General features: G+C 45.0%; 1 protein-coding gene across 1 annotated transcript in view; it reads left to right on the top strand.

Annotated features, from left to right (window-relative positions):
* The window catches only part of pdcl3 (phosducin-like 3), a 28,722-nt gene that overhangs the window by 835 nt on the left and 11,721 nt on the right, over nucleotides 1-16,166 (top strand). Inside the window, exons 2-3 of the mRNA XM_067986229.1 lie at nucleotides 5,729-5,855; nucleotides 16,006-16,096. Coding sequence (XP_067842330.1) covers nucleotides 5,729-5,855; nucleotides 16,006-16,096 — 218 coding nt within the window. The remainder of the gene's footprint in view (nucleotides 1-5,728; nucleotides 5,856-16,005; nucleotides 16,097-16,166) is intronic.

Below are 16,166 nucleotides of genomic sequence, written 5' to 3'. Positions count from 1 at the left end.
AACATAGTGAGAGAGGAAGTATTATGGGGATTAGCATATTTGATAGTAGATAAATCTCCAGGCCCGGAAGAAATGTCTCCCAGGCTGTTAAGGGAAGCAAGGGAGGAAATAGCGGAGGCTCTGACCATCATTTTCCAATCCTCCCGGGCTATAGGCGTGGTGCCGGAGGATTGGAGGACTGCTAACATTGTAACGTTGTTTAAAAAGGGAGAAAGAGATAGACCAAGTAATTATAGGCCAGTCAGTCAGTCAGTCAGTCAGTCTGTCTAACCTTGGTGGTGGACAAATTATTGGTATTGATTCTGAGGGACAGCATAAATCGTCATTTAGAAAGGCACGGGTTAATCAAGGACAGTCAGCATAGATTTGTTAAGGGAAGGTCGTGTCTGACTAACTTGATTGAATTTTTTGAGCAGTTAACAAGGAGGGTCGATGAGGGTAACGTGTTTGTTGTGGTGTACATGGATTTTAGCAATGCTTTTGACAAGGTCCCACATGGCAGATGGGTCAAAAAAGTAAAAGCCCATGGGATCCAAGGGAAAGTGGCTAGTTGGATCCAAAATTGGCTCAGTGGCAGGAAGCAAAGGGTAATGGTTGGGTGTTTTTGTGACTGGAAGGCTGTTTCCAGTGGGGTCCCGCAAGGCTCAGTACTAGGTCCCTTGCTTTTTGTGGTATGTATTAATGATTTGGACTTGAATGTGGGAGGCTTGATCAAGACGTTTACAGATGATACAAAAATTGGCCGTGTGGTTGATAGTGAGGAAGAAAGCTGTAGACTGCAGGAAGATATCAATGGACTGGTCAGGTGTGCAGAAAAGTAGCAAATGCAATTCAATCCAGAGAAGTGTGAGGTAATGCATTTGGGGAGGGCAAACAAGGCAAGGGAGTACACAATAAATGGGAGGATACTGAGAGGTGTAGAGGAACAAAGGGACCTTGGAGTGCATGTCCACAGATCCCTAAAGGTAGCAGGACAGGTAGATAAGGTGGTTAAAAAGGCATACGGGATACTTTCCTTTATTAGCCGAGGTATAGAATATAAGAACAGGGAGGTTATGCTGGAAATGTATAAAACGTTAGTTAGGCCACAGCCTGAGTACTGCGTACAGTTCTGGTCACCACATTACAGAAAATATGTGATTAAACTAGAGAGGGTACAGAGGAGATTTATGAGGATGTTGCCAAGGCTGGAGAATTTTCGCTATGAGAAAAGATTGGATAGGCTGGGCTTGTTTTCTCTGGAACAAAGGAGGGTGAGGGGAGATTTAATTGAGGTATATAAAATTATGAGGGGGACTAGATAGAGTGGATAGGGAGGACCTATTTCCCTTAGCACAGGGAAGTGACCAGGGGGAATAGATTTAAAGCAATTGGTAGAAGGATTAGAGAGGAGCTGAGGAGAATTTTTTTCACCCAGAGGATGGTGGGGGTCTGGAACTCACTGCCTGAATGGGTGGTAGAGGCAGATACCCTCAACTCATTTAAAAAGTACTTGGATGAGCACTTGAAGTGCCGTAACCTACAGGGCTCTGGACAAATACTGGATAGTGGGATTGAGCTGGATAGCTCTTTCTCGGCCGGCACGGACACGATGGGCTGAATGGCGGCCTCCTGTGCCATAACTTTCTATGATATATATCCAGGCTGACAAATGACTAAACCCGAGATAATTTGCACTGCAGGTCTTGCATGTGGCTACCACAATTAAAACGTGTTTTAACTAATGCACGAAATGGGGGTCCCTTGTTTGGCCTACCTACTGCGTGGTGCGCCTACCAGAGTTCTTTAGGGTTGCATAACTGTCTTAGGTAAAAGCTCTGTTTGATTTCTGAAGTCTTGTCAAACCGTGTCTCTCTCATTTCAAGAGATCAACTAATTGTTAAAGTTGTATATGTATATATTTGAAAAATAAACACGCCTCCGTCTATTTATGTAGGTTGACAGGACACTTGGGTATCACTTTTATCAGGAAATTTGTGTGATGCAAACCCTATTTCAATAAAGACAGTTAAAATAGGTTCCTTACTTCTATTCTACCTTCTGATAGTGCACTAGGTTTGGCCGCTGTGTTCCTGGAAATATGTTTCCTCTGTTTTAAGTACCTAAATGAAGTTAGCTGTTGGATGTATTTCTCCTGTGCTCACTTCACACAATAATGCAAGGGTGAGATTTAACATTTGATTATCCAACTGCAGCAAAACATTACAATATCGTAGAAGAATTGAATTACAGTATTAATAGAATAGGGAGTGATGCTAGACTATATAACTTCCAGTTCATCTCAACAAAGTTTTACATTGAGGATGGTGACCCATGATGAAACCATGTTAGATAAAAAGAACAACAAAATCTATAAATTAGGAATAAAATCAGAAAATGCCAGAAGTACACGGCAGGTTATTCGGTATCTCAAAGAGGAAGACAACATTTCAGATGAGACACATCAGAATTGGAGGTGAGATAGCCAAGCTAAATAAAACAAAATCCTTGGATTAATTTTTTTGGCTAATATATTAGATACCATAATAAGGTACAGATAATGTCATCTTACAAGGATTTATGTCTCAAGTTTGATTCTACTAGCTGCCAGAGGCACAAAAAGACACTAAAGCAAAAGCAAAATACTGCGGATGCTGGAAATCTGAAATAAAAACAGAAAATGCTGGAAATACTCAGCAAGTCAGGCAGTATCTGTGGAGAGAGAAACAGAGTTAACGTTTCAGGTCGATGACCTTTTGTCAGAACTGGAAGAAGTTAGAGATTTAACAGTTTATAAGCAAGTACAGAGGCAGCTAAACTGGGTAACTCCAGACATGTTACTGATTTTTCTTTGAATAAATCCTCGTGTCATTTCTGGGTCTGTTTTAGACTAATTGATAGAGATTGATTGCTATAATTAGTCAACAAGTCCATTAACATTGTATTAGGGGACTACCAGGATGGTAGAGGGTGAACTAGATGGACCTTGGTCTTTTTTCATCTAGCAGTACCTACCTTCCTATGTAATGGATGCTCCAGCAATCCTAGTACAGCAAATGATGATTAACTCCATTTGGTCATCAAATGAAATAGTATGTAAAGCTTTGCCGTGAGCATTCTGCGTGGGCTTTTTGGATTGATACAGAAGGTTCATCTGTAATTGGAGTAGCTTGTGTTCTTGGCATAATATGGAGATTTGGTTTAAGAGCAATGCTGCTCTGGTTATAATCTTGTAGTGGACTGACAGCCTGGCCATATCTGTCCACTGCTGTAAAGGCTGGACTTTGACATAGAGCAGACTGTCTTCCTCAGGTCTGCTGCAAGATTTTTGACTCTACTGGGTGCAGAGCAATCTGGAATGGTAGAATGTTAACACATGGAAATGGATGATTCATTCTATCAAGTCCACTCCAGTATTCACCACATGAGCCACCTAGTCCAATCCTACTCTCTTACTCACTCCCCATAATCTTTAATATTTTTTAAGCAACTATCTGATTTCCTTTTAAAATAATTTATGGACTCTGGTTCAATAAGGGTTTGTGGCAGAGAATTCTATGGCCTAGAAATTTGACAGCACTGAGCCCGTTGTAACTATTAGGTAAGACTGAACAGGCTGGGGCTGTTTTCTCTAGAAAAGAGAAGGCTGAGGGGTGACCTAATAGAGGCCTTTAAAATTATGAAGGGGTTTTATAGGGTGGACGTAGAGAAAATATTTCCACTTGTGGAGGAGTCTAAAACTAGGGGTCATAAATATAAGATAGTCACTAATAAATTCAATAAGGAATTCAGGAGAAACTTCTTTACCCAGAGAGTGGTTGGAAAGTGGAACTTGCTACCACAAGGAGTAGTTGAGGCGAATAGCATAGATGCATTTAAGAGGAAACTAGATAAGTATACGAGGGAGAAAGGAATAGAAGGATATGCTGATAGGGTTAGATGAAGTAGGGTGGGAGGAGGCTAATGTGGAGTGGAAACACTGGCATAGACCAGTTGAGCCGAATGGCCTGTTTCTGTGCTTTAAATTTTATGTGATCGCCCAGTTTGCAGTCCACCATTGTATCAGGGAGGTCACCGAGGCTCTCTACACCAGGAGAAATAGCTAGATCTCTTTCCCTATGGACAGAGCAAAGCAGGACATGAGAGCACCAGGCTTCTACATTTTCAGCACATGAAATGAAAGAGAGGGACAAGGGTTAGCTTTTGGTGTGAAGGGACAGCAAAGAAAGAAGTGGCTGGCAGAAAGCATCTGCAGTTTGTCATTCAGAGTGTGATAGAAGTAAGAAGAGGCTAAGGCGTGAAGAAACCACGCGCGACGTCTCCTCCAGCATTGCCAGTCGCCACAGCCATGACTGCCCCTTCCAGTGATGGCCAGCACGTTTTCCTCCAGAGGGGAAAATTTTTAGAGGCGGGCTGTGCCTCCTCCAGTGGTGGTCTCTCTGGTTATGGGCTACATTCTCCTGCAGGAAAGAAGAGATTGTTAGTGATATCATTGTGAGGTGTTTAGAGAATGTGCCTGTCATGGTAGAATAGCTCATCTGCAGTGTGAGGTATGGGGAAGTGAGGGTTGTAATAGTGGTGAGTGTAGGATGTGCAAAAGGTGTCACTATGAGGAGGAGGTGTAAAGAAGTGTGGTGCAGTGATTGTAGGAGAGTGAAGGAAAGTGGGGAGGGGAGTAGTGAGGCTAGAGGTGAGCGCAGTATTGTTACCTTGACAACTCGGGTGAGGTCAATGAACTTTTTCCGGCATTGCAGCCATGTCCTGGGAGCTAAGCTCCTGGTATTCACCATCTGTGCAACCTCTTCCGATTGGTGGCATAGGTGTTGCCCAGAGAGCTTTTGGCCCCCGGGTGGGGGGCGGGGGGCAGGAATGAGGAGGAGAGGATCTCCCTCCTACTGTCCACCGCCTGTACCAGGACCTTCAAGGCGGTACCATAAAATCAGGGTGTTCTGTCGATGCTTCTTGCAGCCATTTCTTTCTTCAGATGTATTCCTTCCTGTCTGCAGCCAGAGTGAACCTCCCCTCTAAGAAGTACTGACTGCCTTTTAAGTGGTGTCAGTGAAGCCTGATTTCCCCCCCAGCGCCCCCAAAAAGGCGTGCAGCCATTGAATAGCGTGGTGGCACGGCTGCTCGCCTGCATCATTATAATGAAGTCCCAGCACCAATTTCACGCGTTGGCTAGGACCAGGCAAACAGGGGCGTGAATCAAGAGCTCCACCCCCTGCATGTCCGTTTTAGGGTGGGATCGAACTTTAGGCCCTTATTTCTAATCGCCCTCTGTGTTCAGAAGTTTTTTTTTCTAACCTCCCTTTAATTCTGCTTGTGACTATTTTAATTAGTTTCCACAGGCTGGCGAGACTCTTATCAATTTTACGTTATAGGACAACTATTAGGTCTCCTTTTAACCTCATTTTTAGTAAAACAAACCCTAACTGCCCAAGTCTTTCTTCATAATTGTAACCCTCATCATTGGTAACATCCTAGTAACCTCTGTTCAAGAAAGGAGGATAAATCAGATAACTATGTTGCTGTTTATTAGAAGCCAAGAGTAAGCAACAGTAGCCTAGTGAAAATTCCCCTGCCATGGCTTTTGTGTTATGTTCTTCATAGCAGACCTTTTGTCTTTTCCTGTGGAGTGAAGTTCAGAATATTAGCTGAGCAGAGTTTATATCAAACTCATCCTTCTGTTCCAGGGTAAACTGCCTACTCAGACTAAAATATAATGTTAGTTTTTCATCTTTTGCTACAGGATCCAAACGCAGACACTGAGTGGAATGACATTTTGCGGAAAAAAGGCATCCTTCCTCCTAAAGAGACTCCAAATGAAGAAATTGAGGCAGCAGAGGAGGAGCTCATCCAGCACCAGCGATCAGTTGGTAAGTGAAGAACTAACTGGAAGAAGCAGCGTAACATATAGTAATTTATTACTACAGCTGTTAATTATATATGGGTAGCCCATATTTAGTGGGATCATAATTAGTGCCATTAGCTTTTGTGCTAAAATACTTGGGGTGCTAAATTGGGCCGTGTAGCACCCGTTTTACAGGTGTTAGACGGCCACCCAAGGTCCCAAAATGGCGTCCCAAGATGCATACGCACACTTCCAACGGGAAATCCACAGCGTGCCATCTTGGTAAAGGGGTTAGCGCGTGTACTTATCGCACGCCAGCAACATACAGAGGCGTGATATCATCATGTGGATCAGCATGCAATGCTGAATTGAGGCCACCATTGCCATTTTAGAAGCCCCCCAGTCAATCGGACGCCCCATTCTTTCCTCGCTCAGCAGAACATGATGCAAAATGGCATGAAAACCCCCTCGGCATCATTACTTAAAGGGATCATGCAGGATTTGCAGGTAAGTTGCTGGATTATTATTTTTGGCTGCTGCTGCAATTATAGGTGTTTATTGGTGAGTTCTAGAACTGCTGAAAATTTAATTGGTCTACACAAAGAGAGGTCTGGCAGCTGTTGCACTCCGGTTGATGTTATCTCCTTCACTAATTATCTGTCTCCAGGCATGGGTGACCTGGTAGGACTTCCTCTTGGAATAGAGCATCACTGGGAGCATGAAGGAAAACACCACAGAGCAGAACAAGCTGCCAGAAGAGGGAGGAGGAGCAGGGCACTCAGCAGGAGGTTATATCCACAGAGGGTCTTCAGGGACCACTTCTACCTCAATTTCAGTGAGGATCAAAATATGAGGCGCCTTCGCTTTACCAAGGAGGTTGTTACTGATATGTCAGTTGTTGCGACCACAACTGCAGCATCAAAGCAGAGCATGGACAGCACTGCCTGTGGCTGTCAAGGTCACCGGCGCTCTTAACTTTTATGCCACGGGCTCCTTTTGGGCTGCAACAGGTGACATTGGCAACATCTCCCAGTTCACTGTACACCGAGGGAGGTCACGAGGCTCTAGACAGCAAGAGAAACACTTGTATCTCCTTCTCCATTGACAGAGATAAGCAAGAGAGAGCATGAGATTTTGCCCGCGTGGGAGGCTTCCCATGGTGCAAAGTGCCATTGACTGCATGCACATTGCCTTGCGTGTTCCCCATGAGAATCCTGCAATCTTTATCAATCGAAAGGAATTCCCCTTCCACAACGTGCAGCATGATGCGACCACAGGCAGCGCATCATGCAGGTTTGTGCCTGCTATCCTGGCAGTAGTCACGATTCCTTCATTTTGCGGCAGTCCTCTGTCTCCTATATTCCAACCAACCCTGCAAGCTAAAGGCTGGCTATTGGGCGACAAGGGTTATCCCCTCCTGACATGGCTCATGATTCCAGTTAGAAACCCGCGCACACCTGCACAGCAGGAGTACAATAAGAACCATGCTGCCACAAGGAACGTTATTGAGCATACAATCGGCAACCTCAAACAACACTTCCACTGCCTGGACCGATCAGAAGGAACCATGCAGTACACCGCTGAGTGGGTATCCAGATTTGTGGTCATCTGCTGCATGCTTCACAACCTCGTCGTTGCCCTTGCCACCACCTGCAAACCAACAAATTGAGGAGCAGGAAGAGAAGATAGAGAGGCAGCAACCTAGACAGCCCCTTTCTGACAGGGCTCCAAAAGATCAGCTCAATGAGCAGTACTTCCACTAATCTCAACTACACCTCCCTATTTACCAGCAGTTCCACACTTCTTACCTTTCCTCTTTCAATAACCATCACATCTTCCTCTTTCTGCCGAAATTTATTGGTATCTCTATTTGATTGCAGACATAAAAACCAACACCAAATGCAAATTCAAATCAACATATATCAAATTAATCATTGCATTCTGCACACAAAATTAAACGAATCACTCTTGTGCAATCCCTTTGTGCATGCCTTTCGTGTACCTTTCCCTATCCTGGTACTTCCCCAGCGGTTGGAGCTTGGGAGGTGGAAGATTGCTGAGTTTCCATTGAGGAGACTGCAGATGGCCTTGGAGGAAGACCTCGAACAGCTCTGGGACTAGCCAATCAGCAGCGCAGGTACCATGATTCCTGTGAATTTGTTTTCACAAGCTATGGAAATTAACTCCCTTGTTGTTTGAACCACATCAGTGTTAATGAATATACAAAAATGAAGGACAGGAAAAGACCAGCTGGTTCGTTGAGCCTGTCTTATAATGTCATAGTATAACCCATGACCTACATTCACCCACCAATCTCGTTGAAAGGACAAAATAAAAGAAAAAAACCTAGACCAATTTAAGAAATAAAAACCCCGATGGGGTGAAATCTCTTGGCACCATTCCAGCCCCTCTTTTTTGATTTCAGTGAATTCCATCTTTGCCACTGTCAGTTTCATGCATGTACATTGTTACTGTATAATGTATTCAAAGGGTCAAAATGCAGGTAATGTAAAATCCAATGTATAAGTGGTTGTGTTTTCACTTATTTCTTTCACTTCCCTTAATATTTGTTTTGGGGTAAAATTATTAATGCTATTAATTGGAGTACATATCAGATTCTAACTCTACTCTGAAAAGTGGCAGTCAATTTAATGGGAGTTAGAGGGTTTGAAACCACTTAGCTTGGTGAGATTTCAGTTGCTGCTTCTTTCACTTGCCCAGCTATAAAGGATAGAGGCCAACTGCACTGGGCTTCACTTCCATTTTTTGAGAATCACATTGTTATTATATGCTGATCAACAAAGACCCAGAATACAATCCTTTCAAAGACCAGAAACCATTGATTTTCTATTATATGGGTTGCTGCTTGATCTACATAGAGAGGCCTTGGCCTAAATTTTAACTGAGGTAGGACCTCAGCAGGGGGATCAATAAGTGGGTGGGAAACCCGGAAAAATTTTTCTTGCGTGATCTCAAGCGATCGCGACTCAATTGAAGCCACTTAACTGAACTTCCAGATTTTGTGCCTCAAGCTGCGGGTGTACTGCACACCCGCATGACGCGTTTAAAGCCCACTATTTAAAGGGCCACTCCAACAATGCATTTTGAAAGAGAAATGAGGCAAAAATAAGTAAGGAACGTCCCAGGTCCAAGCCAGCACACAGGTTCTCAGACGCCGCCCTGGAGACATTACTGGGCACTGTGAGAAACAGGATGGAGGTCCTATATTCACCGGACAGGAGGAAGAAACCTGGTTCTGTCACAAAGAAGGTGTGACTGGAGGTGGCAGAGCAGGTAAACAGCGGGAGCACGGTGTCCCAGTCGTGGCTGCAATGCAAGAAGAGATTTAATGACCTAACCAGGTCAGGAAAAGTGAGTACAGTTACTGATTCATCTGCACTTTGTGGTGAACATTACCTCCCCTCACACTGCCCTGCGAAGCCTACTCCATCACATCACTCCTTACACCCACTTAAGGCTCAGTGTCAAGTTGCCTTCACTTTCTGTGCACTTCACCCTCCCTCCCCCTGCCATTTGTGCACCCACCTCTCCCTCTCACCCCAATCCTGATGCAATGTGATCAATCTGTCTGAAAGTCACCCTCTGATGCATGTGCTTTATTGTCATCCTGACCCAAAGCAATGCAACCACCAGATGACCCCGTCACCCTCACTCACTCACACGTCTGTACTTTCTCCCCTTGTGGGAGAAGAGAGCGCAAAATGCAAGGGAAAGGGCGAGGACTGGAGGGGGTCTCTGCAAATAGTGGCACTCACTGAGGCGGAGGAGGAGGCCTTGGGGATAAGTCGTATGGTGGATGCCTGGCCGTCGGGGATGCCGAGACTGGCACCCCTCAAACGTCTGGTGACAGAACTTTAATATTCCTCACACAGTATGTGGATTGACGTTATCAATGATTGACTTGTTGCATACCGCAGTATGCTCATCACATTACTTATAGAATCATAGAAGTTTACAACATGGAAACAGGCCCTTCGGCCCAACATGTCCATGTCGCCCAGTTTATACCACTAAGCTAGTCCCAATTGCCTGCACTTGGCCCATATCCCTCTATACCCATCTTACCCATGTAACTGTCCAAATGCTTTTTAAAAGACAAAATTGTACCCGCCTCTACTACTGCCTCTGGCAGCTCGTTCCAGACACTCACCACCCTTTGAGTGAAAAAATTGCCCCTCTGGACCCTTTTGTATCTCTCCCCTCTCACCTTAAATCTATGCCCCCTCGTTATAGACTCCCCTACCTTTGGGAAAATATTTTGACTATCTACCTTATCTATGCCCCTCATTATTTTATAGACTTCTATAAGATCACCCCTAAACCTCCTACTCTCCAGGGAAAAAAGTCTCAGTCTATCCAACCTCTCCCTATAAGTCAAACCATCAAGTCCCGGTAGCATCCTAGTAAATCTTTTCTGCACTCTTTCTAGTTTAATAATATCCTTTCTATAATAGGGTGACCAGAACTGTACACAGTACACTTCTGCGATGCTTCTTAATATTGCTGTATGTTCTCTTCCAGGGGCGTCACGGACTGAAGAAGTGGACGAGAGGGTTTCCTCAGAGGAGCTCCCTGCCTCTGAGGGCGCACTGTTACATCTTAGTGAGCTATGCACCGGCTCAGATACTCACACCTCGCTGGGTACTATTAGAGAAGTAGTTGGTTTGTCACTTGGTGAGTCACCACACACAAGGAGCACGAGCAGACACTGGTGGCAGGGGCAGCTGTGGAGAGTCCGTGTCGGTGGGCGCACTCCTATCCAAGCTCTGCTCAGCTTGGCACAGATGTTAAACCCCAGGGGCCATCCTTGAAAAGAAGAATGATAGAGGTACAGGAGCAACTTTGTGACCTACTGGAGGACCTGCCACGCTCAGTCTCCACATTGATGCAGAGGCTGGAGGAGTCCACCTCCAGCATTAGACGACTGGTGGCGCAGGCAAGTGTGGAAATGTCTGCGATGGAGAGAATGGCAGCCTCCATTGAGCTTCTAGCACGGCTCACAAATGAGTCCATTTAGGCTCTGGCAAAGGCCGTGCGGACTCAGGGTGAGCAACATTCTGCCGCCTTAAACAGGCAGACAGATACATTAGCATTGGCCTTACAAGGCATCATACATGTCCTCCAAACAGTTGTCCAGCAGAGTGGTAGGAGTGATGTGGCCCTGGCCCAGAGGAGGGATGATAGCGAAAGGAGACATGAAAGTGGGGACGCCACTCAAACTCACCCGTTGCCGCCCCCCCCCCCCACCAACCAGTACCCGCAACGCTGCCTCCTCTCCCAATGGCCGAATCTATCCCAGTGCAGGTGGAGCAGTCTTTGGAGGGGCCCTCACGGACTCCAAAACCCAGAGGTCTTAGGCCAAAAGCATCTAAGCAATCTGGGCATGAATCTGAGCAACCTGCCACTACTTCTGCTGCAGCCACAGGGGATGCACCACATGGAAGCTGTTTAGAGGAAGTGAAAGGTTTCGTAATCACCAAGGGTATGCACAAGGGTGGCTGACAGACTGTCATGTTTTTCATTTATATTTGTTTTTTGTTAAATTCACATTAAATGTTATGATTCTCACCACCACTGCCACGTCTTGCCTGTTCTTGAATCCTTTTTGTGAAAGCGCCCTTCATGTGCTTCATCATGAACGGCGAGACTTGATGCCACCCATTGGGTGCGTTTACATTGGGTGTATGTGTAGTTGTTGGACTGTTTTGTGCAACTTGGGTGGTCGTGGTGGCCCTTACAGGTGGTCTGAGTACTGACTATAGTCACTTTGCAGATCGCCCTATGAGAATCTGAGTGACTCCCTGGCATGACGAGCAGCCAGGTGAGACGCTGCTCTGCCGATGGTTCGCCCGTCGTCGTCCTCGTCTTCTTCAATATTTATGGCAGGTGCAACTGCTTCTTGAACGCATGGGACCTCATCCACCAGTAACCCTCTCTGTTGTGCAATGTTGTGCAGGATGCTACACACAACAATTATTCTATGCACCCTTGCCGGTGAGTACTGAAGGGCTCCCCCAGATCGATCCAGGCACCTGAAGCACATCTTGAGCATTCCTATGACTTGTTCAATGACAGACCTGATGGTGATGTGACTGTCGTTGTACCGCTGCTGTGCCTCGCTGGTGGGGTTTCTGAGGTGTCATGAGCCATGTCTGCTTGTTTCCAAGGAGCCAGCCCTTAAGTCTGTTCTGTGCTTGGAAGAGGGCTGGGATATTGGATTCGCGCAGAATGAAGGAATCATGGCAGCTGCCAGGGAATTTGGCACACCCCTGCAGAAATCTCTTCCAATGGTCACAAACCAGCTGCGCATTGATGGAGTGATATCCCTATCGGCTGATGAACATTCCTGGCTCATGTGGAGGTGCTCAGATTGCTACATGTGTGCAATCAATTGCGCCCTGCACCCGTGAGAAATTAGCCAGAGGGTGGAAACTCACTGCCCTCTCAGTCTGGCTGATTGTCGTCAATGGGGAAGTTGATGTAGTGGGATGCCCTGGCAAATAAGCCATCTGTGACCTGTCGTGTACACTTATGGGCAGAGAACTAAGAGATTCTGGTGATGTCACCGGTGGCGCCCTGGAAGGATCAGGAGGCGAAGAAATTGAGGGCGGTGGGCAATGCATGGCCACCAGGCCCAGCCGGGAGCAGCTCTGCATGAAGGAGCCTGCAGCTGTCTGCGATCACCTGGCGACTCAATCTGAGCCTTCGTAGGCACTGCTCCTCAGGGAGGTCCAGGAAGCTCAGCCTCTGTCTGAAGACCCTCTCACGAGGGTAGTGCCTCCTGCGACATCGATCCCTCCGTTGGTCCCCTCTCTGTTCTTCTGCAGGTCCTTGTGGCGTACCTGTGTGTGTGTGTGTGTGTGTGTGTGTGTGTGTGTGTGACTCCCGGAACTGCATGCCACGCCTGCCGCGGATACTGATGTCTCCTTCTCAGATGTACTGCTGAATACATCCATTGTGTCCCCCATCCTGATAGTGTCAGCTGAGGGGGTCCAAAATGTAGGTAAATAAGTGTGAACACAAGAATTCTGAGTGTGAACAAAGAAATCTCAGTCTAAACACAAAGAACTCCCAGCCAAAGGTTTGCCTGAGAGAACTGATTGCCCCGTGCAAAAAATCACTGGTTTAAATGTCCAAATGGCTGCCGGCTGCAACTCACCTCCATTTCCATGGCGTGTTTCAGTGGCCACGGGGGAGACATTCAGGTGCAGTTAAAATCATTTGTCTACCTCAATCCACAAAAAATGTAATTGAGCTAACCACTTGAACAACCTTAATTGCCCCTTTAAATGTCGTCCCGCTGACTTCCGCGTTTCTGAAGCGCGCGCACCCAGATGAGTCTGGGTGAAACTCGTTTTTTGGCGGATTGGAGCTGGGATTCTTTCCCGCTCCAAATATTACAATTTTTGCTGCCCCCCCGCCCCAACCCACCCGTTCTTCCTGGTTAAAATTCAGGCCCTTGTTTTCAAAAAGAATTCAGAATTTCATCACTTAAAAACAATAAGCATGCATTATAAATAGATACCACACAATTAATCTTCAAGTATCTCTGCTGTGTTTCGAGAATCCATTTGATTCTTGCTTAAACTGGGTCTTTGTGTACTCCTGAATCCTTTGGCATTAGCTTGATTACTTGTTTTAATTGATAGCTGCTTACTATTTTGTATTTTACTTATTAGTAGATTTTTTGATGAGCTAGTTGTTTTTATTAATTGTGCTGTTATGTTTAAAGTTTGGTCTCTAAGCGAGCAGCATTCAAATATTTTTAACACATTTTCTGGGAACTACAGACCGGTGAGCCTGACATCTGTAGTGGGTAAGTTGTTAGAGGGTATTCTGAGAGACAGGATCTACAGGCATTTGGAGAGGCAGGGACTGATTAGGAACAGTCAGCATGGTTTTGTGAGAGGAAAATCATGTGTCACGAATTTGATTGAGTTTTTTGAAGGGGTAACCAAGAAGATAGATGAGGGCTGTGCAGTAAACGTGGTCTACATGGACTTCAGCAAAGCATTTGACAAGGTACCGCATGGTAGGTTGTTACATAAGGTTAAATCTCACGGGATCCAAGGTGAGGTAGCCAATTGGATACAAAATTGGATTGACAACAGAAGACAGAGTGGTTGTAGAGGGTTGTTTTTCAAACTGGAGGCCTGTGACCAGCGGTGTGCCTCAGGGATCGGTGCTGGGTCCGCTGTTATTTGTTATTTATATTAATGATTTGGATGAGAATTTAGGAGGCATGGTTAGTAAGTTTGCAGATGACACCAAGATTGGTGGCATTGTGGACAGTGAAGAAGGTTATCTAGGATTGCAACGGGATCTTGATAAATTGGGCCAGTGGGCCGATGAATGGCAGATGGAGTTTAATTTAGATAAATGTGAGGTAGATCGAATCGGGCTAGGACCTACTCCGTTAATGGTAGGGCGTTGGGGAGAGTTATAGAACAAAGAGATCTACGAGTACAGGTTCATAGCTCCTTGAAAGTGGAGTCACAGGTGGATAGGGTGGTGAAGAAGGCATTCAGCATGCTTGGTTTCATTGGTCAGAACATTGAATACAGGAGTTGGGATGTCTTGTTGAAGTTGTACAAGACATTAGTAAGGCCACATTTGGAATACTGTGTACAGTTCTGGTCACCCTATTATAGAAAAGATATTATTAAACTAGAAAGAGTGCAGAAAAGATTTACTAGGATGCTACCGGGACTTGATGGTTTGACTTATAGGGAGAGGTTGGATAGACTGAGACTTTTTTCCCTGGAGAGTAGGAGGTTGAGGGGTGATCTTATAGAAGTCTATAAAATAATGAGGGGCATAGATAAGGTAGATAGTCAAAATCTTTTCCCAAAGGTAGGGGAGTCTATAACGAGGGGGCATAGATTTAAGGTGAGAGGGGAGAGATACAGAAGGGTCCAGAGGGGCAATTTTTTCACTCAAAGGGTGGTGAGTGTCTGGAACGAGCTGCCAGAGGCAGTAGTAGAGGCGGGTACAATTTTGTCTTTTAAAAAGCATTTGGACAGTTACATGGGTAAGATGGGTATAGAGGGATATGGGCCAAGTGCAGGCAATTGGGACTAGCTTAGTGGTATAAACTGGGCGACATGGACATGTTGGGCTGAAGGGCCTGTTTCCATGTTGTAAACTTCTATGATTCTAGTTCTGTTTTGACCCAAAAGGCAATGTGTTTAAAATTAGAAATATATAGTGTTAGATAAATCTGGCATGATAATTTAGCCACAGGCAACATTTTGGCAATAACTACAATTGCTTATTTTTTGTGTCATACTATTGGGATCCATCAACATTGTAGTACATGCAGTGCTAGTAAGTGTAATATTTTGATTTCTCCATTGCCTAGTCTGTGCGGATGAGTGAATTGTCGGGTCTAGGAAGGAGAGGAACAATGCAGAGGCAGAAATGGCATCAAAGCACTCTTGAGAACTGCACACATTTTAGGATGTGCAAAAATAGTCAGTTCCAGGCTGTTTGGTACAAATCGTACTGTGTATAAGTTTGTATAAATAGTTTGGTTGGCATTGGTAATTGAATTTTCAAGACAAGAGATGTCACTGCTGTAGAGTGACTTCTGGAAGCATTCCATTCCATCCCAATAATGCACTTTAATCCCAACTTTAGAAGAACACCCCTACCACATCAGTGTGAATTTCTCCAGTTTTCCCTCCAGTCTTTCTTCCTGTCCGCATTATGGACAACCTTGCGCTGTGTCAAACTCCTTGCCAGGAGACTACCCGATTTCATGTTACAGAGCTCGTTTACTTCCAGTGGACAGTCAGATTTGAATGTAGGTCACAGAGGTGAAAAGATGAAATTCAAACTTGCTATACCACATAGCTATTCTAACCTTAGAAGGCTTTGGCTTAAAAGAAGTGTTTAGCAAACCGTTTCACATTTCTTTACAAGCAAGCAAGCAATTCAATAACAAATTGTATTTGAATGCTCCGTTTTATTACTTGTGCACAATGATAACATCATATGGTTTTTCTGACTGCTCCCATCCCAAACACACAAGTTCAGCAAATATTTTTATTCGCAAGGAAAGTGCTCTTTTAAATATGCTTAATGGCTCATGAGATTTTTTAAATGTGAGGATTTCAGCATATTCAGGTAATGAATCCACTTTTTTCTGTCAGTTAAAACATATGAAGACATGACGCTGGAAGACCTAGAAGAGAATGAGGATGAATTTGGTGAGGAAGATGAAAGAGCCATTGAGATGTACAGGTAAACAATTTGAAGATGTTAAACATTTGGGAATGGTGTGGAAAACACAGATCCGTTGTTAGTTAATGGG

The sequence above is a fragment of the Heptranchias perlo genome, chromosome 6 (genome assembly GCF_035084215.1).
Source record: "Heptranchias perlo isolate sHepPer1 chromosome 6, sHepPer1.hap1, whole genome shotgun sequence".
NCBI classification, from domain to species: domain Eukaryota; kingdom Metazoa; phylum Chordata; class Chondrichthyes; order Hexanchiformes; family Hexanchidae; genus Heptranchias; species Heptranchias perlo.
Note: the sequence above shows the minus strand (reverse complement) of the source record. Positions and strands in the feature narration are given on the sequence as shown.